General features: G+C 41.6%; 1 protein-coding gene across 6 annotated transcripts in view; it reads right to left on the bottom strand.

Moving 5' to 3' along the window:
- ICE1 (interactor of little elongation complex ELL subunit 1) overlaps window positions 1-21183 on the bottom strand; it is a 39246-nt gene extending 18063 nt beyond the window's left edge. For 5 of the 6 annotated variants that reach the window (XM_055804402.1, XM_055804404.1, XM_055804403.1 and 2 more), the window contains exons 1-12: window positions 21034-21183; window positions 20122-20180; window positions 18547-18581; window positions 18103-18121; window positions 17206-17317; window positions 16143-16219; window positions 9592-9629; window positions 7596-7678; window positions 7289-7328; window positions 7147-7203; window positions 5370-5459; window positions 5234-5287 (exon numbers count right to left, since the gene is read on the bottom strand). In XM_055804402.1, the coding sequence (XP_055660377.1) occupies window positions 5234-5287; window positions 5370-5459; window positions 7147-7203; window positions 7289-7328; window positions 7596-7678; window positions 9592-9629; window positions 16143-16219; window positions 17206-17317; window positions 18103-18121; window positions 18547-18581; window positions 20122-20180; window positions 21034-21114 (745 nt within the window). In that variant the 5' untranslated portion in view covers window positions 21115-21183. Of the gene's footprint in view, window positions 1-5233; window positions 5288-5369; window positions 5460-7146; window positions 7204-7288; window positions 7329-7595; window positions 7679-9591; window positions 9630-16142; window positions 16220-17205; window positions 17318-18102; window positions 18122-18546; window positions 18582-20121; window positions 20181-20787; window positions 21009-21033 lie in introns of those variants that run through there. The other variant, XM_055804405.1, reaches the window with a different exon arrangement.
- Window positions 21184-21784: the final 601 nt, after the last annotated feature.

The raw sequence follows: 21784 nt of genomic DNA, 5'->3' as shown, positions 1-21784 counted from the left end.
AAGGGAGTTCTTAGCTATATTCCTAGTGTTATGATTTAATATGCATACACTTTTAAAGTGTTAGTTCTTTAAACTTCAATAGTGAGTCTAATCATACAAGATTTTGTCTTTAATGATGTGACTTAAGTTGAACCCTTAAAAAAAACCTCTGCAACACACCTATGCACAAAGGAGTTTGAACCCCTAAGACAATGACAGATACTGAGCAGCTGCAACCCTTTCAAGATAATGTCAACTGTGCCAGTTTTACACAGTTATCCTAGCAGCAAGAAAGCATGTCCAAATGGACACAATCTGTGTGATTCTCTGCATTGTACTTTTGTTTTGATCCTTTCAAATCACACTATTATTACACAGTAACCTATTTCTTATGCATGCAGGCAAAACACATTGCCCCAAGAAAGTCTAAACAGTAGAGATAAAGATTTAAAATACTGATTATAATTGTGCTAGACACTTTCAACAGCAAGAAGACAGCCCAGTTTTCTGAAATTCAAATTCTACAATTTTAAAAAAATAAAAGATGACCTCCAATAAAACAGGAGAAATAAACAATCCCGAAACTCCAGTGTTCCAGGAACTAGAACCTACTCTTTCGTATTTCCAGTTCTTATATGACATTTCTATGTGTGATCTTGTTCATAGTGCTAACACTATTGGACAGAGAATCAGCAGTATTCAAGCCAGAGATCAAGCCTATTCTGTGTACACCCAAGTACCATCCCACCATACAAAGAACAGCACACACACAAAATGGTTCTGAACAGAGGATGTATTGATTTAACTGGCACAACTGGCATTCCATTGGAAAAATAAAAAAGAACAGTGTGCTTCATTACCGCTGTCAGTGTTCTTCCACTACTAGAACTCAGAGAGATATTCCTGAAGCAGTATCAATGGTAGTATCAGATTTTAAAATACTAGTTTCAATTGATAGGTGAAAATGACCTCCCAGAGATCTGTCTCCCAATAACCTTCAAGCACATTCTGGTATGCTGGCTCCACTAAAGGAGTTAGTAGGAAAACTGATCAAAACCCTTATTTCTAAGATCCATCTCAGTCACTTCACACAGCAGCTCCATGTCAAAATCTCAATTGTTGCAACGAACAGTAGGAGGAAGGAGAAACTGTTCAGCCTAAAGAGCTTTACCACCTCATTTTCCCCAAAGATAAGTAAGCTCTGGTATATCCTTTGGTCAAAGCAGTATCCTACAAGTTTTAAGATCCCACACTGTTTTATAAAGCTATTTACAAGCTACAGTTACATAGAGCTTCCAGGATGTTCTACATTTTGTCATGAAAAACCTGGATTCCTTTTTTCATTGCTCCTTTGTGCCAAACAATTCTAAGCTCAGAACTTTCTCCCCACTGAAGTGGGCAGAAACATTCAGTTTCATATTTTGCCCCTCGAAGAACTTCAATTAGACAATTGGAAAGTTTACTTTGCATGGTGAACTACACAACAGTTACCAGGAACTTTAAATCCTATCTGTATTCTCAAGATCAGTCATGCACCTATATGGAGCCCAAGAATAGTGATACACACCATCCACTGAATAGTTCCCTCTGAGATCAAAGATGTAATTTCTGAATAACAAAGAGATTCTTCACCCTTCTCTCCTCATTCCTTTCCACCTCAGCCCCTGGTTTAAATTTCTTTAGGAATGAGATGCTTTTCTCATGGTTACCCCTTTATCTGCAGGAAGAGCTGTCATAGCAATTTTCAAAGGTTCACAATAGGGTAAACTCTGTAGGAAACAGCCACCTCTTTGGTACCACAGAGTGAGCTTCAGGTCCAGGAAAAGTCCTACTGATATCAAGCCCTTCTCGTTGGAAGGGTCCTCTCAAAGATTGTATTCCACAGACAAATTTTACTTTATCCAGGGAATCGTACTCTTTTTCATTATGTCACTTACTGAAATGATTAAGTTTTGTCCTCAGATCTACAGCCTGGAATCTAGTCTGCATAGCTTCAGAAGGTTAAGATCACTCTGATCTGAAAACACCATCAAAATCTACCACACACTACCATGAAATTCTTTCTTGATGAAGAATGGATAAAGGACAGCAGAGATAAACAAGCAATCCAATGTAACATCAGTTGCCTTGGTACTCAACACATTGAATTTTACAACTCAAATATTTGCTCTTGATTGTCCCCATTGCAGGGCAATTCACCTTTGCAAAACAATGTCCTCTTCTCTCTCCATCCTAAACAACAAATGAACTTTGTGAAACAAGTCTTGTTTTTTACTCTCAAATAGAAAGACCAGATGAAGATGATGAATATATTATCAAAATAATTAATCTAGCCATAAAACCTCTTCTGGCTTACAGCAAAACGTCACCACTATCAGCACAGTGACTGTAAATGCCTGGCAGTAGCAACTGCACGCTTCCCAAGGACAAACAACAATATTTCTCTGAGGAAAAATCCCTCCACAGAAAGCTTCTAATGCCCTGCTGACTAACCCCAATTTTTTAACCTGTTTCCAATTATGTGAATTTCAGGGTGTCTTATACACTAGCTACATGTTCTTTAAAGCTACAGACAGTATTCTGGTTTTTGAGACAGCAAACCCACACATCCTATCGTATGAAACAAATAATTAGAGTGAATATTGCATAGGTGAAACTAACTGCGCAATGTTACACTATCTAAAAAGATGTTATCTTGAGAGATTTTCATATGGTCTTAAAGGCAGAAGTCTGCTTCTTAGATCACTCACACCCTATGGACTTTTATCTCAGGACCACAAAATGTATACAGATCCCTAGGGATTCAGTCTTATCTTTGTGTTTTACACGTAATGCCACTGCCTTGTATCTCCTTTTGTCTGGTATTAAAGCAGGCACCATGGGACCTCCAGTGTGCTCCTTTCCATCCCTCCCTACATGCAGCTTCTCCCCTGTCCTGGATCCCCAAACGAGAAAGAAGATCAGATAAGATGGGTATAGCTCTGTAGTAGGTCAGATTTAGCTCAGAACTCCGTTATACATGCTACTTGAAGAGGCTCAGCTCCTCCCAGACATGGTCTTCCCATCTTTCCTCATCTCCTCTCACCATAACACTGCATACGAACAGTGCATACTGGAGAATCCAAATTACTAAAACATTCAGCACTGGTCTGCAAGATTCTTCAAATGCTTCTTCACGTGCCTGTTCACAATGTAGGTGACTTTATGCTCAAATCAAATGGGAAACAGTTTTCCCAAGTCTAAAAAAACTAGCAATGTCTTATTAACCTTAGATTATGGTCTAAGGTTATTGGTCTGATGGTCAACTGCACGTTCAGACAACTTTATTACTGGCAGATTTTGTAACAATACTATCAAGACCAAGCAAAAATGTTTTAAAATTGTTTGGCAAAACCTCGTTGTCCTATGAGGCTTTCTCAATGGCACATTTCTTGGAAAAAGCATGAATGGAAAGCCTGATGAGTCTTCCAGTTTCCATACATGGACATGTTCTTCAAGAAAGCCATTCAAAGCGATATCAACCTTGGTGCAACAGAGAAAGCACTGGTTATAACGCAGAGCTTTGTATATTTTACAGCACACTTGAGTGTACTAAGGAATCAAAGATCTTCCTGAAAGGCTAGATCCAGGCAGACAGATGAACTGACATTCTCTGGAAAAGAAGCTTCAGTAATACTACGATTAAGCTGATTTGCTCTCCAAGATGAAACCATTATAACATGGCACAAGAAATTAGGGCAAATTCATTAAGATCCTTTTTATTCCTATAAGATTGTATCTGTAAATATAAGCATTTCACTATTAGGAATCCAAGGTAATGGCCACTTTCATGAGAGGCAGAACAACAAGCTGGCTGCCCTAGGCTTAAAGAGGGGAAAAAACCAACCCCAAAGCAAAAGAACATAAAAGATATTTCTCAGATATCTAGCCACTCCAACAAAAGCAAAAGAGGGGCTGACCAGAAGGGACCGTTACGGATAGTTGCTTCCTTTTGCGAAAAGAGTATTGCAGTTTCCTTGACGAGATGTGAATAGGAAAGATGGGGCAGGACTCCTGGCATCTAAAGTTCCCCTTGTGGTGGGTGGGAAGGGGATGACACTAGAACCCGATACCCCTGAAATCACTCTTCAGTTTCTTGTGCTTGTTCTTGTCATTTGATTGACCCTTGATCAAAAAATCAAATTCAGAATCTCAGGGGACAACTGTCTAGCTCTGTTTTGGAGCTGATGCCACAGATCTTCTGCATCTGGTGGGAGTGAGGCTGATAAACTGGCTTATGAGACAGTCCTTATATCTTGGCACCTCTTAAGTGGATTCCACTGAACACAAACTGCATCTAGATTTATTGGGATCTACACCAGTAGCAAATTGTCAGACTTAACAGGGTGGGCAGAGAGGATAACAATTCACCATCAAAGCTTTTTATAAAGCAGGGTGCTTATCCCAGAGAGTATCTCTACAGTCCAAGTTACAGAAAAGCAAAGTAGCAGAGAAAATAAAACAAAAAAGCAAGATTAATAGGCACACTCTGGAGGGACAAACACATATATACTAAATGCAGTTTCAAGGCACCTATTACTCTTGAGGGCAGAAGGAAGATGACATGTTATGTGAAGTTAAAGCAGTTCAAGTTTGGTGCAAATGTGCAGGTAGGTAAGTACTTGGATTATTTTTTATTATTATACTGAATATCACATTACACAATTAAAGGTATTACCAAATTATATGGTTTGTTTCTCTGTATCATGAATATGAAAATTAATACACCTTTATTATTGTTAAGGCAAGTATGAATGAAGAAAATGGTGGTAACAGCTTCTTAAACTTTACTATCCAACTAGGTTACCATGTGTTTGTTTCAGACTAAAAAAGAGCACTTGCATCCTGTAATTCACATTATATACCACAGACTTTATAATGATATAATTAAAGTATAAACATGAGAGGTGAGTTCTGACTACTTAAAAATAGTCAAAGTAGCTGATTGTAAAGGAATTTGATTTCTCAATTACAACAGCAGATTACAACAGCTTTTATTCAGAAGAGCATTCCAGTTTACTTGGCTGTTCAAATTAATATTTCCAATGATTTTAAAATAAACTAATCACACATGTATTTGATCAGGCAATCACCCAGGGAAGTGTTCAAGTCTGACAAAAAAGTGTTACACAAACAGTACCCAACCTGCTATCATCCCAGAAAGACTCAGTTAATGCACTTGCATATTAATAAAGTCACATTTACTGGAACCTACCTTCTGTAACAGTCAGTCTTCTTTTTTCAGGCCATGCCTTATCCTGAACAGAAGCTGAAAAAATGTACCAATGTTTATTTTTGTCAGAAAGAGAGACAGTTTCAAGAAAATTTCAAGACTTTGCATGCCATCTCACCCAAGACAGGATAATTTTCCTGATTCTCTCTTTTTCCTGTTGCGCTATCAATGCACATCCAGAGTTCTTCTAACAAAAGCTTTATTTTTCCTGTTGAAATAAATACCTTTGTAAGCTGAGGAAATTGAGCTAAGAATTTATGCTTCTTTATTTTTACTCAGAACACAGATAAAATACAACAAAATACAAAACACCTGCAACAAAAATTAAGACAAGGGACATAGGGGCATTTTAGCTTCAGAGAAAGAAATGCTAGATGCCATTGAGGGAATGGATCCTGTATTACCCATAGCCACACAGCACACTGAAGGAACAGCTGCAGAATGCTTCAGCTTTTCCTTTCTATAGTGAGGGTAGCAAAAAGTTTTAGCAGCCCCTAGAGTAAAATGTAAAAGCACATTTGAAGGTAGCATTAGTGAAAGTAAACAGTTTTCTAAAACAACTCAGGTGACATGAACATAAATGGGGGAGGAAATCTTCTAGGAACAAAGTATTTATAGCACACTCTTTCTTTATGCCCACTCAGTAGTAACTCATCTTAGTCTTACCATGGAGAAATGGCATGTTAAATGTATTAATTAACAGGCCACAACATTAGTAGACATTGTCTGGTGGTGCCAAACAACGTAGTTCCAGAACCAGAAGGGCAAGTCAAGAGGGAGAAACACACCAAAAACTCAATAAAATACACAAGCACCTCACCTACTTAAGCTAAAACCATCATCAGATCCAACAATAGGAACTGAGACTATTGGTTTTGTGCCAATTCCATAAGTCAAAGACCAAAGCAAACTGCTACTATTTTATGAAGACACAAATTAAAAAAAACACCGCACATAAGAGGAAGACTTGCCAAATTTTGCATGACAGCTATTAACAACACTAACAATTTCTCATTGGTAATAAAGACTTGCTGCTATTTGAAGCTCTAATTAGAGCTAAGATCTTAATTTTCCAGTTTTGTCATTCATTAAAAATCAAAACATGAAACTGGGTACCAATAATCCAAAAGGCAGTACAAATATGTCAAGACACACAAGAACTGACATGGTCTACCTTTTTCAGAAAGGTTTAATTTTGGCAACAAACTTCATATACAAATATTACAAAGCAAGAAATAAAAGAGGGAAGTTCTTCTGCCTGAAAACTGCCTTCAGAATTTCAAAAAAATTCAAAAGCAATACTAGTATTTTAGAAGACTGCAAAAACGCAAAAAATAAATTTGCTTAAAAGTTTGGTCTCAGCACTTTAGAGGAAGTTTAGGAGTTTGCTGCATTACACAGATTAAGATAATTTGCAGCAGGTATTTTAGATCATTAGGGAAAAAAGCCAAGAAGATAAGAAACATCTATACATCCTAGACTTCCACTTGATTTACAAAGCCTCTAACAGAAATTACAGCAGATTACATGCCTATCTTGTGTCTTTTGCCTTGCATGCTTCCTTGATAATTTCAATGAACTTCAAAGACAACAGGATTGTTTGTACTTTTCTCAGTGTTTGCATTCTGTTTTACAATTGCATATCAATTGACTTCACATACGCATGGGGTAGACTATTAATTTTAATGAACCAAGTATTTTCCTTACTGCAAAACTGACAATAGTCATCTATTACATTAGTCCTTCATCAGGACTTCAATTATTTGTATCATCCACATCTGCTCTTACAGCGCTTCTGTCAGTATCCTGTTTCCAAAGATGTAACTCAGTAAGAGTTGCAATAAATCCGTAATGGTTGGTTCTGGCACAGAGAATGGTCTGGCAAAAAATCTTACCTTTGTCTATATCTGCTGTAAGATCTTGACTTGAACTCTGGGTCTCTGCATGCTTAACTATTAAAAAGAGGAGAGGCGGGAAAGAAAATGTTTGAATGGAACAATATCACATATAAATCTGAAGCCAAAGGTGAACACTTACCTTTTCTGAACTTCTCTTTAAGTACACCATCAAGTTTTCCCTGTTGAAATAAAACAATTTTAATCTTTCATGCCATACATAGTTTGTAGAGTGTCTAGTCTTAATTGCCATAAAATCTAAACTGTTCCAAACGTTGTGCTTCAGTTGGAAAATCTTCATCTCTTAAGGTGAATTGCTATGTTTAGTTACTCAATATCCCCATCAACTGTAATTTTACTGTTTCAGTATCTCTGTTCCTAGTAGCTTCCTTTTTTCCCCTCCAGAAATACTAAAAGAAGTTTCATCCAAAAGACCAGGAAAGTCTTACTTGTGCCTTCTTTAGCTCCTTTTCAAGCCTCTTCTTTTCAGTTTTCAGTTGTCTGAAGTCCTGAGTATGCTTTGTTGCAGCCTCTTCAGAAAGAGAACAAAAATTCAAGTTAGAAACTACAATACGAGACACAATTAATTTAAGTAGTGTTGGTCAGCAGTTTGTAAATCAAATTACCGGGGGAAAAAAAAAAAAGCTAGTTATATATATATATATATAAAAAAAAAAAGTTATATTTTGGCTCATTAAGACAACTCCTCATGAATTTAAGGATGTCATCTTCCACTGCATAATTACTGTTCTGAGCTACTGAAATACATTTATTACTTTTCTCACTTACTTGTGAGAAGGAAAAGTGGGTCACATTGTAATGATACTGCACTGTAGAACAATATACACCAAGTGAAAAAAGGGAAAAAAATTAAGAATGAGGGATAATGTTTTTTTCATGTGTTTTATTCTCTTATTTAAAAGAGGACTCTGGTTCAAAGATGAAAACATCTTGGCCAACTGCATTAGAAAGATGTAGATAGCGCTCAAGACTAATGAACAGAGAAGAGCACTTGATGTGTGTGTGATATCTTGATGTCTAACAGACAACTAGGAACAGTGCAGATGTGTGGGAATAAAGTACAGGCTAGGTAAGTGAGGACTGATGGTGAGGTTCCTAGGGAAATTCTCAAGTGAGAGAAATACTTAAGAGAACTCCTGAGAGATTAGCTTGGTGACTTACACACAGGCAGACGCAGTAGAGAAAAGAAATGGAACTTGCCTGCTGATCAGATCACGTCACAGAAGAAAGCATATAAAAAGAAAGAGCATAAAAAAGGCAGTTCGCTTGGTAGCTGGCCAAAAAACAATCCTGGGAAAAATTCAGATTGACAAAAGATACCAGGCTAAAATACGGGGTCTGGGATAATTAGTGAACACAGGAAAGAACAAAACAGATAAACTAGTCACTCAGATTGGACCTAGTGCAAACTATCTCACAGTATTTTATTCTAGCTGCGCCAGAATTCAAGTTTTTGGAGGCAAGCGGGTATAAAAACCTTGCTGCTACACTAATGGAACTCCAAGATGCTCATCAAAATAAACACCCTGTACCTGTACTTTAAAATAGGATTTGGGAGGGTTCTAACACTAAGATACAAGTCACTTAGTTTGTCGTACTTTAAACTGTGGTAAACACAGCCGTAAGTGTGCCATGAATAAAAATATTTGCCTTGCCAACTGACGGTACAGCAAGCTAAGTATCAGAATGCTTTACACACATCCACCCTCTACCAGCAAAACAAGCAAACAGTGCCATGAGGCACGTGCTTTATCTCTACTTAAAAACAAAACCAACCAGCCAAAACCCAATTGCCAGAACAGTTAAAAATCAGAAAACCGTGTCAGGATCACTACATGTTTAAATACGATTATGAACATGACTAAAATAATCCTGCCGATGTTATTAGAACACTGGAGCACATGCCCTATGAAAAAAGGCTCGCTGAACTAGACTTAGCTTGAGAGGGGGAAAAAAAAACAACAAAAAAAACACCTTAAAAGGGCTCCAAGGACGGCCTTCTTGCACCTACAAAGAGGTATCAAGAATATGGAATAAGACTATTCAGTGGTGCATGGTGGGAGGACAAGAGACATCAGGCATAAATTGAAACAAGAGTTTCCAACTGGTTGTAAGGAAAAGCTCTTTCATCACGAAGACAATCATGCAGTGAATCAGGGTGCCTGTACAGGCTGGGCAGACTCCATCCTTTGAGATTTTAATGACTAGAAGTTCCCTTCCAGCTTAATTTATGCCATGTGCCTAAGATACTCAACAGAAAACATTCTGCAGGAGGGCTGATTTAATTCAGTGACTAAGCAGCACACATAGCACTGCCCTGCCTTGCACCTTGGAGCCTCAAAAAGTTGCAATTACTTCTTTGATAAAAAATGAAGCAAGAGATGGAGTAGGACAACAGCACAGTAATGGAACATAGAAAGTCACCTTCAAGTTTCTTCACTTTTGTTTCCAGTTTCTTTCTCCTGTTAAAAAAAAAAAGAAAGAAAGAAAAAAAGACATTAATACATCATTTTTGTATAGAATTATGTTGCAAGGGGGGAAAAAAAGTCCAGCCATTTCAGAGAAAACACACGTCCTACACCCAGGACCTGAGAGACCAACATGTCCCTGAAGTTAAGAAGTTGTACCAGTGGCATGTTGCTGACACTCTCATACAAACAGCTGTACTTGTTACAGAGACAGGCTTTGCCCTTAAGAGTCAGTCCACTAATCCAGGTACATAAACATATCTTCAGCTACAACTTGGGAGCTACAAACACAGCCTGAGAAAACTGGCTTCTGCACTTCTACGATGTAATGCAGACAGGTTAGTTTTACTCCTTAATAACAATTAAGCCTTGCTTTCAATCAACACCTAAGCAATGAGATAATCAGGAATAGTCTTTAAGATCACTTATATACCACAGCCTTTTGTTCAGAATATCCAGGTATTTAACTAAAGCCAAACCGAAACAAAGAAATTATGCATTCTGAACAATATTGACTTCAGCATTTCCAACCCTACCTTTTACATAAAACATAAACAGAACTGGAAAAATAAATTTTAAAAAAAGTAAACACTTATATATTTTTCCTTCTGTTAAATCCCAGTATCTCAGAATCAAGTTTTTAAACCCTTGTGATAACTAGAGGACTCTGTCCTGACAAACACAAGCTACCAATGATCACTTTCATGAAGAAAAGGTGTTCATCCATTCCCCATATTAAAACTTGTATAATGGGATTGAGATTTGCAGCCTAAGCCTTTCTAGATGTGCAAGCTTTAATCATGAATTTAGATATTAACTGGAATACATTTGAAAACCCAATCAGAAACAGAATGATTGACCACCTTTGGCATGTTCAGTAGTCAAAGTGTTTATACTATAAAGTCACAGACGGATGCTCTTGGGCCTTCTCAGCCTGAACAGGTTCATACTTTATACTCAGATGATGGTTTTCACAGTCAAGCCATAGGTGAGAATTTCAGAAAAATACCTTCATAACATAGCTTTGCAGAATAAAAAAACAAAAAAGGGGGTGGGGGTGTCCTTCAAAAAGTAGCAGGTTAACAAACTCCTGTTTCTCTGCAGATTATCTTCTGACCAATGCACAGAAGTACTGCATCTGCAATGGACACTGGAAGCAAGGAGAGGTGACAGGACAGGACTACAAAGATGTTGTTTGCCACTGTAGGGAGAAGATTCATGCCGCCAAAGCTCAATTAGAGTTCAAACTGGGCAGTACTCTGAAGGACAACAAAAAGGGCTTCTTAAAATGTTAACAGCAAAAGGAGGACAAGAGATAACATTGGACCATTACTTGATGAGGTCAGGCACCTAACAAATAAGGATGTAGACAAAGCAGAGATATTTAAATTAAATAAAATGCATTCTTCACCTCTGTCTTTAACATTGATGATAGGCCCCGTGACCCCCTGGATCCTTGTGTCGGAAGACCGTGACTGGGCGGACGATAAAACTCCCAGCCAACTGTGAACTTGTTCAAGATTTGCTGGTCCAGCTGGATGCACATAAGTCTATGGGGCCTGACGGGATTCATTCCAGGGTACGAAAAACACTGGCTGACGTTATCACAGGACCTCTCTCCTCTTATTTTTCAATGGTCTTGGGAGCCTGGAGAGGTCCCAGTTGACTGGAAGCTGGCAAACATCCCAGTTTTCATGAAGGGTAAGAAGGAAGACCCTGGTAATTACAGGTCTGTTAGTCTCAACTCCATTGCCAGGTAAAATTATGGAGAAGGTTATTCTAGGAGTTACCGAAAAACATTTGAGAGACAACGCAGTCATTGATCACAGCCTGCATGCGTTCACAAGGGGAAAGTCCTGTTGCTAGACAAGTCCGTAACACTTGTCTGGGTAAGAAACTGGCTGACAGGTCACGCTCAAAGAGTTACAGTAAATGGGGTTACGTACTGCTGGTGGCCAGTCACCTGTGGGGTTCCCCAGGGCTCAATTTTAAGGGCCAGTGAATAATCTAGACACAGGACTCAAATGCGTACATTAAGTTCACCAATGACATGAAATTAGGAGTTGCAGACTCTCTTGAGAGCAGAGAGGCCTTACAGAGAGATCTGGATAGACTAAAGAGCTGTGCAATCACCAACCACAGGGAACAAGTGCCAGATTCTCCACCTGTGACAGGATAATCCTGGTTATGTTGTACAAATTGGGGGATGACAGGCTGGAGAGCAGCCCTGTGGAAAGAGATGTCAGGGTTTGGGTCAGTGGCAAGTTGACTATGAGTCAGGTAAGGCAGCCAAAAGGGGCAACCACATCCTGGGGCGCATCAAGCACAGCAATAAGAGGGGACTGTCCCACTGCACTCGTGCAGCCCCACCTCAAGTACTGCGTGCAGTTTTGGACACCTCAGTATAAGGACATCAAACTATTACAAGTGTGTCCAGAGAAGGGCAACCAAGATGGTGAAAGGCTTTGAGGGCAGGACTTCTGAGGAGCACCTGAGGTCACTTGGCTTGTTGAGCTTGGAGAAGAGAAGGCTGAGGGGTGACCTCATCACAGGCTACAACTTTCTGAAAGGGGCAGCGGAGAGAGAGGTGCCGATCTCCTCTGCGACCAGCAACAGGACACAAGGAAATGGAATTAAGTGGCATCAGGGGAAGTTCAGACTGGACGTTAGGGAAAAGCCACTGAGAGGCTGGTCGGTCCCTCTTCCCCCTCTTCCCTTGGGAGCCTAACAGAGCTTCCTGAACAGCTGAATGATGCTCTTAGTCATATGGCTTGGTTTTAGATAGTCCTGCAAGGAGCAGGGCTCAATGATCCTTACAGGTCCCTTTCAGCTCAAGATTGAAATTCCATGATACAAACAACTATAAATCTGAACAACCAGACAGCCAATAAATGCCAACATTTATCGCTGCAATGAAAATATCACACAGACAAAACAGTTACTTTTACAGGTGCAGTAGTATGCTGATTCCATCAATACACACAATTACATTAAGAAAGAGGTAGATGTTAAATCCTGTAATTCACAAAATAGCAAGGTTTGTAGATGACGCATTTGGACAGAACTCCTCCTACACTACACAAGTCAAGCTCCTATCTGGGCTTTAAGATGCGTGCACAACTGCAGCTGGCAGAAAGCTATGCTAACAGATGTTGCATTCAGAAGCAGAATACATACAATATTATACTCTACCCAAACTACAAAAAGCACCATGTGCTTGTATTTGTAATACACAAAAGTTGAAAAATACAAATAGAAACAACAGTTGTGTCCCATATTTATTTCATCCTTAGAGAGCATGTGATCTTTTAATTATAATGAGCACCCTTACATCTGGAACAGTCTATTTTTGAGTACTTCTTTCAAAGTTTGTCTGCAGGAGCGATTTCATACCTAAAACCTTCTTCACAGGGGACGATGCACATTTGTCTCAAGTTACCACACTGCTTGTAAGCTCAGAGATGGGGATTTGCCATCCTTGTAAATACCCAGAACTCAACGAGACAGGGTGCTGAGCAACCTACTTTTGACGCTGGCTCCGAATGGCAGACTGGACCAAAGGACCTGAATGATAATTTTTGACCTAAATTATTTTACAGTAACTGTAGATTAACATTCATTTTTATCAATGATTCAATACAATTCTGCTTCTGAAGAAGCTCAGCTCTATTACCAAACTCTTGTGACCTCACGCTTAAATTCACCTCAAAGATGTACAAAGTAACGGTAGCATCACAGAACGGCTGAGGTCGGAAGGGACCTCTGGAAGTCATCTTGTCCAACCCACGCTGCTCAGGCAGGGCCATCTAGAGCCAGTTGCCCTGGACCATGCCTGGACAGTTTCTGAGTTGTCTCCGAGGGTGGAGACTCCACAATCTCCTTGGGCAACCTGTGCCAGCGCTCAGTCACCCTTGCAGCAAAGGGAGTGTTTCCTGATGTTCAGAGGGAACCTCCTGTGTGTTCCCGCTGCCGCTGGTCCTGGCACTGGGCGCCACTGAACACAGCCTGGCTCCGTCCCCTTTGCACCCTCCCTTCAGCTGTTCCTAGCCATGGGTAGCAGCAGCCCTGAGCCTTCTCTTCTCCAGCCTGAACAGTCCCAGCACGCTCAGCCTTTCCTCAACGGAGACACGCTCCAGTCCCTTCATCATCTTTGTGGCCCTTCACTGGACTCACCCCAGTATGCTCATTTCTCTTCTCTACTGGGGAGCCCAGACCTGGACACAGGACTCCAGGGATACTGGTAGGCTCCTCTGCTGCAAGTGCGCATCGCTGGCTCATGTTCAACCTGGCGTCCACCAGGACCCCCAGGTCCTTTTCTGCCACACTGCTTCCCAGCTGGGTGGCCCCCAGCACACACTGGTGCGTGGGGTTGTTCCTCGCCGGGGGCGGGACTTTGCACTTCTCCTCGCTGAACCTCCCCAGGTTTCTGTCAGCCCATTTCTCCAGCCTGTCAAGCTCACGCTGGGTGGCAACGTGCCCCTCTGGCCCACCAGCCACCCCTCCCAACTTCACCATGGGCAAACTCGCTGCGGGTGCCTTCTGTCCCGTTGTGCAGATCGCTAATGGAGATGTTAAACCTGACTGGTTGCAGTGTACAGCCCTCCTCCTCTCCCGCCAGGGTACACTGCTAGTTACCGGCCTCTAGCCAGACTCTGCGCCACTCATCAGCACCCTTCGGTCCCGGCCATTGAGGCAGTTTTCAATCCACCTCACTGTCTGCTCACCCAGCCCCTGCAGCAATAGCTCGGGGGCCTGAGGCAAGTAGGACACAGTGTCCCAGCCCTTACTGAAGGTCCAGCAGACCCTAGCCACTGCTCTCCCCTCATCTACCAGGTGTGACACCTCATCACAGAAGCCTATCAAGTTGGTGAAGCCACGCTGTCCTCCTGAGGAGTTTCTTGTCCTTCCTGTATCGGGAAGTGTGTTCCAGGGTGAGCTGCCCCATCACTCCCCCAGGGACTGAGGCGAGGCTGACAACCTGTAGATCCCCAGCTCCTCCTTCTTTGAGATATGAGTGACAGATAGGAGACAGGCGATGTATCTACATTGACACACATTGTATATTGCCAGCACATTAAGGTGGCCAGTTCCCTCACGATGCCGTTAGCCATGGGGTAGCTGCTCCCTGATGCTCTCAGGATGATCTGCTAAAAATTTCTTTAAGCTCACAGCACACAAGAGTACCTATACGTGAAATAAGTGCAGTCTGGCAGAAGTGACAACAATGCTGGTCTGCTTGTACAGTCTTTTGGATAATAGTGGCTTGCTGCTGTGCTTGTGAGGACCACTATGTTTCAAAAGTCATGCAAAGATACTATGGTATTTGAGAGATGCTTCAGCCCCTTGATCATCTCCATGGCCCTTCACTGGACACTCTCCAGTATGCCGCCCATCTCTCTCTTATATGGAGCAGCCCAGAAATGGACACAGTACTCTAGGTATGACCTCACCAGTGCTGGGTAGAGGGGAACAATCACCTCCCTCAACCTGCTAGTAACACCAAAATAGCTTAGGAATGTCAAAGTTAAAAATTATAGCCAATTCACAAGGAAGGAAGGAAAGAAGGTGTCATCCACTGGGTTGTGTGCTGGAACACATTAGAAGTAAAAGCTGACTACAAAAACCTGCAGAAAGGTCTTAGAATTCCAAGCAACTAGAGAGCAATCACCGGTGATGATAAATGCAAAGTGATATACACAGAAAAATAACCAGAGTTACAAACTCACAACACCCAGCTGTATATTAGCTGGTTCTCTCGAGAGCCTAAATACCTTTCCATGCAATACCAAGAAGTTACAGTTCCCTGATAAAGGTGATTTAGAGGCTAAGAGCATAACAGAGTTAAAAAGCAATTAGACAAATTCATTCAAGAGTCCATCAAGAGCTGTAAGACATAACACACACATGCTCCAGGCAAGGAAGCCTTTAAGTGGCTGGTTACTGGAAGAACAGGCTTTGGGAGTTATCAAGCCACAGCTTCACAACATTCAGTACTATGGCAGCAAAAATGGCTCCTGCATTTTCAGTGCCAAATCCATCCTGCCCATTTCCAAACATGGTGCATACTTCCAGGCTTGCTGAGCTGTTTCTTTAAAACTGATTATTTTAAGGACTGATTTTAACTGCAGATCACTTTGGCACTATCATCTTCACATTGGCCCCACAGACTTACCAGCAAAACAGAAATGGACAGCAATAACAAAAAGCCAAAACTAAGAACCACTTAAAACTGGAGAAACTATAGTTTCTTCTCCAGTCTAATCCTGTTCTTAAAAACCTTCACTAAACAACCACCAAAAGCCACTTCAAGACAGGATAATAATTAAACTACTATTACCTTCCAGAGTGTTTGCTACAAAATTTAAGACCATTCTTCCACCAGCTGCCTGTTCTAAGAACCCATAAGCATAAAAATTTTAGCAAAATGGAAAGCATATCTAGGTAAAGTACAAGACCAAGTTCTGGAACTGGGAGAAGAAAGGTTGTAGTAAAAGAAGCATCACTCACACAGCATCACTGTTTACTATTTCTTCTTTAATTTTAACATATTCTAGTTGACTCTCCCGATAAATCTTCAGAGAACTCTGTGGAGAAGGAAAGCACAGTTAAAATATCTCCTTACTGAATGCAAACAAAAAGAAAAAAGAAGGTACCCACTTTACCTACTCTAATGAAAACAGTGCATAGCCAAAGAAGTATATTCAGTGAGAAAACAAGTTATAAAAGCCAGGTTATTCTTCTTTAAAGGGAAAAGTTGTAAAAAGCAAATAAATCTGTATCTGTCTTTTGAGTATGTGCCTCCAACACCTGTCTGGATAGGAACGCAAAGCTGAAGTCAAAAGTACAACTAGTATACATGATACATACAAATCCTGCTTTTTCTGAAAAAGTGCCATCAGGACACCAGCTAACGCTCACAGAGAAGATTTAAAAAACAGTTCTAAGAAGAAAAAAACAGGTACAGTGATAAGACAAAGGTTGATATCCTACCATACACTGGCTTGAAAAAAATACAAGAAAGAGAGTGAGGTTTGGGGTTTTTTTTACAGAAATAATAGTAATGTCTAGAAAATACATATATTTAGGCAATTTGAATAGTCAAAAGTTCTTCTTCTGTAGACTAAATCTCAGCTAAGGGACCAGAGAGAAATTGGGAATAAACTCAAGTAGCTAATAATGTAGAAGCACATGTTGAAAACCGTAACAGAAGTAAAATCCTGTTCTGCACAGACCTTCTTTACATCTTTTTAATAATAAAAGTTATAGAGTTTAGTAATGTAATAAGAGAAAACCAAAGGAATTTTAATGTATGTCCTTCCTTCCTAAATAAGGAAATAAAATTCAAGTAATCTGATCACAAAAATCATAGGAACTACAAAAGCCTGAACTTTTTGCATATCTGAAACCTGCTGCCATTTAATTAATTTCACCTAAAACCAGAGCTGCCTGTCCCAATGAGCTGGAAATAACTGGGCTCATTAAAGCCTACTTCATTAAAATGAGCATTAAATACATAAAGTTCCTTCAGCAGAAAAAGTTCAAGTTATTTAAACCTTTTTAACAAGCCCACCTTTTTCTCTTCCAACTCTGCTTTCAAGGAACCCAACTCTTCCTGGCATTTTTCCAGAGGCAGGATTTTCTGTAGCATCTGCTCCACTTGGCAACGAAGAGCAGAGATCTCTCTGAAACAGGAAATGTAATTGGGGGGAGAAGTTGCCAAAAAACACGGGTGCTTTCGAACTCAATGTTCTGATCCTTCAGGCAAGTGCCTTCAGTATTTTGCTCTTCCCAATGGAAAAGTTACTTGATAGATACCCAAAGGCTTTTAAGAGTCTAAACGTTCTCATTTTTCCATCCAACATATGACATTCAAAGAAAATTCAAGATCTGATTTAAAAACATTAAACTGAGCCTGCAGCTAGATGCAAGCAGATGGCATGTGCCAGACAAGAAGCGCTGCCCTGCTGCCTACACTGAAGTGCCAGAACAAGCGTCTCTACATAGGTAGCGCTGTGAAATAAGAGCAGAGTCCAACTGCTGGATTTTTCAGCAGGGAGGTTGGACTCCATAAAGATTATATGATGCCTCTTCCTCTATAATTAAGCCGAGTAAGCAAGGGCACACAGCCATTACTCAAAGGCAAAATGCTTCATACAAATATGGCTGCCCCGAATACGCTCACATTTAACCACCACCAGAAGATGAGCTCTGCATTTCTACTTGGTCACTTTAGACTCTTATGTAAGACAGGACCAGGAAAGAATTTCACAGAGGTATTGCAGAAGGAAGACAGATTTCTCTCCTCATCAAGGGTACCTTTGCTACCTATGGCCTAGGAAGCATGGTAAAAGAAAGGACCATATTAAAAGCTCAGCCTAGGGCTGTTGCTGTTACAATGTCAGACTCCTAAACTGCCCAAGACACAGAGAACATAGCATCTTTAGTTAACAGTTTAAATCAAACATACCGTTCAGCAAATTGAAGCTGTAATCTCTTGTTAAGGTAGAAATCAAAAACAGTTTATCAAACATTAAGTATACTTCAATCCAATTGCCACTCACAAAGAAACATCCAATAAACACTTCCACCCAAAAAACACAGGCCTTGCAGAACTGTTTAATCGAAACATTTCAATACATCTGAAATGAATAAGCAGAGAGGGCTTCTTCTGTTACATTAAAATAACTTGAATCATTCTCAGGAATGCAGATCTCAGGTAGTCCATATTAAGACATATACCAGATGCAGCTGGATCTTAAGTGGATAGTTTTAATACCTAAGTCCTATTTTCTTTACAAAGCCTATCCAGTCTGTTCCTTACTAGAGGCATCATCTCTTAACTTAAGCATTAAACAAAAAGCTTCAAGCCCTCTTATACTAATTCTTTAAGAACACTAACAGAAAAGGATATCAGTGCATTTCTGTTGATACTCTGTCAGCAAACGACTGCAAGGAAAAAAAAAAAGACATTACTAATTTTCTAACTTGATTTTGATGATCAGGTCTTAGAATACCTTTCCCTTTGCTTTATAGATAAATACAGAAAGTGTAAGATTGGTTTGCATTTTCTGATAGTAGTCAATATAACTCTTTGTTTAATTAAGTCATTCAAACCCCAAATCAGGCGGCTTTAAAATAAATAAATAAACAAACCCCAAAAAACAACTAGCAATTACATGAATTCATAGCCATTAACTATTTGCAACTACAAAAAAAAAAAAACAAAAACAAAACACACCAACAAAAATCAACAACATTATTTAGGTAAAGAACATAATATACATATAATCTAAAAATATACATATAAGCACAAAATCACGTCCTAGTTCCCAAACTTAAAAGGATGTTTCCTTAGGAAAGAATACACATAAATGTAAGAAAATTAGTTCAAAAAACCCTAAAAGGCTTTAATCTTTACACTATTCTCCTAACAGCCCTAAGAGGGTAATACTTATTCTGATCCAAGGTGCACAGTGGGCCACAAGACAGGACCAAGGAAAGTCAGTCGCTCCTCAAGTGTTATGATTTTTAAGAACGGAGAAGAGAAAGGGCAAGAAAGAGAAATACTGTGACATTAGGGCAATACAGAGGGCTGTGTTACTTTATCTTGTGACACTTCAGAGTAATCAAGTAAGGCAAAAAAGAAGGGCTGAGCTGCATGCAAGTAGTTGGAGAGGTAATTCCCACAAGAAATGTATGCACTGGCAGACAGAAGAGGGACCCAAAGTTTGGAGGCAGGAAAAGCAGAACCTATGGACACAGAGTAAAGGAGCTTTGAAGAAAAGGGTCCCAGTTAAGACAGTGAGGGCTCTTGTAAATACTTTTTGGAAACCAGAATGCAGGACTGGAATTTAGATTCACTAAAGCCAGATTGACACATATGCAGGAAAGGATGCTGAGAAATAAACCATTATAATTAGGAGACATAGTAAGGCTATTAGGCCATAGTGTGGAGGTGTATGTAACATATCTCCATACAAGCATATGTTGATGGCTCTTGAGAAGTGGAAGCAATTACAGAAAAGAAAGCAAACCATGAGAATTTTATTGTTCTGACTGATGTTTAACATCACTTTTCGCATTCTGGTATTTAATCTCAACAGCATTTCACATTGTAATGCTCAGACTAAATTCTGTTGGAAAGGTTTGTATACACCTGTGCTCAACTTTTAGTTCTCATACTGTATTCTTCACAACAGATAAAATGAAGTCTCTTCCAAAAGCTGCTTCTTCTAGTGTATATATAAGCTACTATAGCTATAGAAAATAGCCCTGTTTTACTACATTTAGGGCAAAAAGTCTGGATTTAGGGCCTGTTCATGAAGAAATTACTTTCATTTTGAGAATTATTTAGTTTTGTGCATTAACAAATATCTATATCCCACAGGGCATATTTGCTGCATTGCTTTAAGAGCAATAAAAAGCAAACTAATCAACCAAAAAAAAAAACCAACCAAACCCCAAACACGGGTACAATTGTACTTACTCTCCATCAATCATTTTTTGCTTCAGTGCAATTAATGCGGCTACATATTCATTTATATTCTGTAAGGAAGAGTCTCAAGTTGGTAAAGAAGTTTCACCCCAAAACTCAATACTATATACACCATAAAAAAAATCCTAAACTGCTGGTGTTCTACGCAACACAATAACCTGTCTCCTTTTGTTCCGTTCTCTTAGTGAACAAGTTATTAACTCACCACAAATATATTCATACAAATACATACAGAAAATGCAGGCTCCACAAGGAAGTATGTGTACTTATACGAGGCTTTACCACAAAAACTATTTAAACTTCGACTCAGCAGTAGCTCATATACTAAAATCCCCATAACTTTTTTTTCCGCAAAATCAAATTAAGCTTTGGCAGAGCGTTACCGATAAACGGCACCTAGCGCAGGTTTTCCGGGCTCTCAATCCATACTCATGCTAAACACACTCCTGCAAGCTGCCAGCAAGGGCCTGCCCCGCAGTGGAAGGGGACACGGGCACCGGCGGGGAACCGGGACACGGGCAGGGCACCGGCGGGGAACCGGGACACGGGCAGGGCCCCAGCCTTGCGCTACAGAACCCTCTGCTCGCCCAAGGGCGCCGGGGGCAGGCGGCCCCCAGACGCTTCTTCCCCGGCGCCGAAGCCGGTGCGAAAGGATACGCCCACCAGCGCACTGGCCGATCGCTCTAGCCACGCCGCGGAGACTCCGCCGGCTAAAGCTGACCGCTGCCGCTGCCTTCAGAGCCTGCCTGCCGCGTTCGCTATCCAGCCTCCCGCCGCGCCGGCGGCGGCACCCAGCGCTCCCCCCCTCGCAGCGACCCGGCGGAGCCCCACGGCCGCGTCCTTAAGCCGACACCCCGCCTCGGGCAGGCGCTCCGGCGCCAAGGGGCGGCGGCCCGCCGCTACCTGCTGGAGAACACCGCAGTTCGCGCAGGCCGCGGAGGCTGCAGTCCCGGCCGGCGGCGGCGGTGTCTCTCCAGGCATCATAGTGCCGGCCCCGCCGCCGGGCAGTGCGCAGCGCAGCGCACGCGTCCCGCCGCCCGGCCCCGCCGCGCCGCGCCGCCGCCTCAGGAAGGGCCCCTCCGCGCGGGCGGCCACGCCGCCGCCTGACAAGCGGCAGCGGGGAAGGCGGCGAGAGGCGCTCTGTGCAGAGGCCCAGCGCCCGGTGAACGCCGCCGCGGCCCACTGCAGGGAGCGAGTGCTCCCGCTGTGCCGCGCTCTTCCATTAGGACTATTATTATTTTCTTTTTATGCGCGGGCACTTCTGCGGGCGCAGGGCGGCCGTGGCGCAGGCGCAGGCCGGGGTAGCGCCTCTACCTGACAGCCCAGAGGCGGTTCTTCACTTGGAGGCGTGCCCGCTCCCTGGGGCCACATCGCACGGGAGGTTTTCTTTTCACCGAAGCATTCCTAAAGAGATTTTCCCAGGGCAATATTTAGCATCGCATGTCACCGCCATGGCTGCCCGCCTGTGCCGCTGGCACGGAGCGGCCCTGCAGACGGCGGGCTGGGAGCGGGCTGCCCCCGCTGGGCCGTGCCTGCGGCGCCGGAGGAACGGCAGTTGAGGGGACAGCTGCTGACGCTGGGTGACTGATGTCGCATGAAATAACAATGAATAGCACTTTTGTTGCCCCAACTCCCGGATTCCCGAACCCTGGTT

Source organism: Falco peregrinus, chromosome 5 (genome assembly GCF_023634155.1).
Source record: "Falco peregrinus isolate bFalPer1 chromosome 5, bFalPer1.pri, whole genome shotgun sequence".
Taxonomy (NCBI): domain Eukaryota; kingdom Metazoa; phylum Chordata; class Aves; order Falconiformes; family Falconidae; genus Falco; species Falco peregrinus.
The sequence above is the reverse complement of the archived record's forward strand: the minus strand, read 5'-3'. Positions and strand labels throughout refer to the sequence as shown.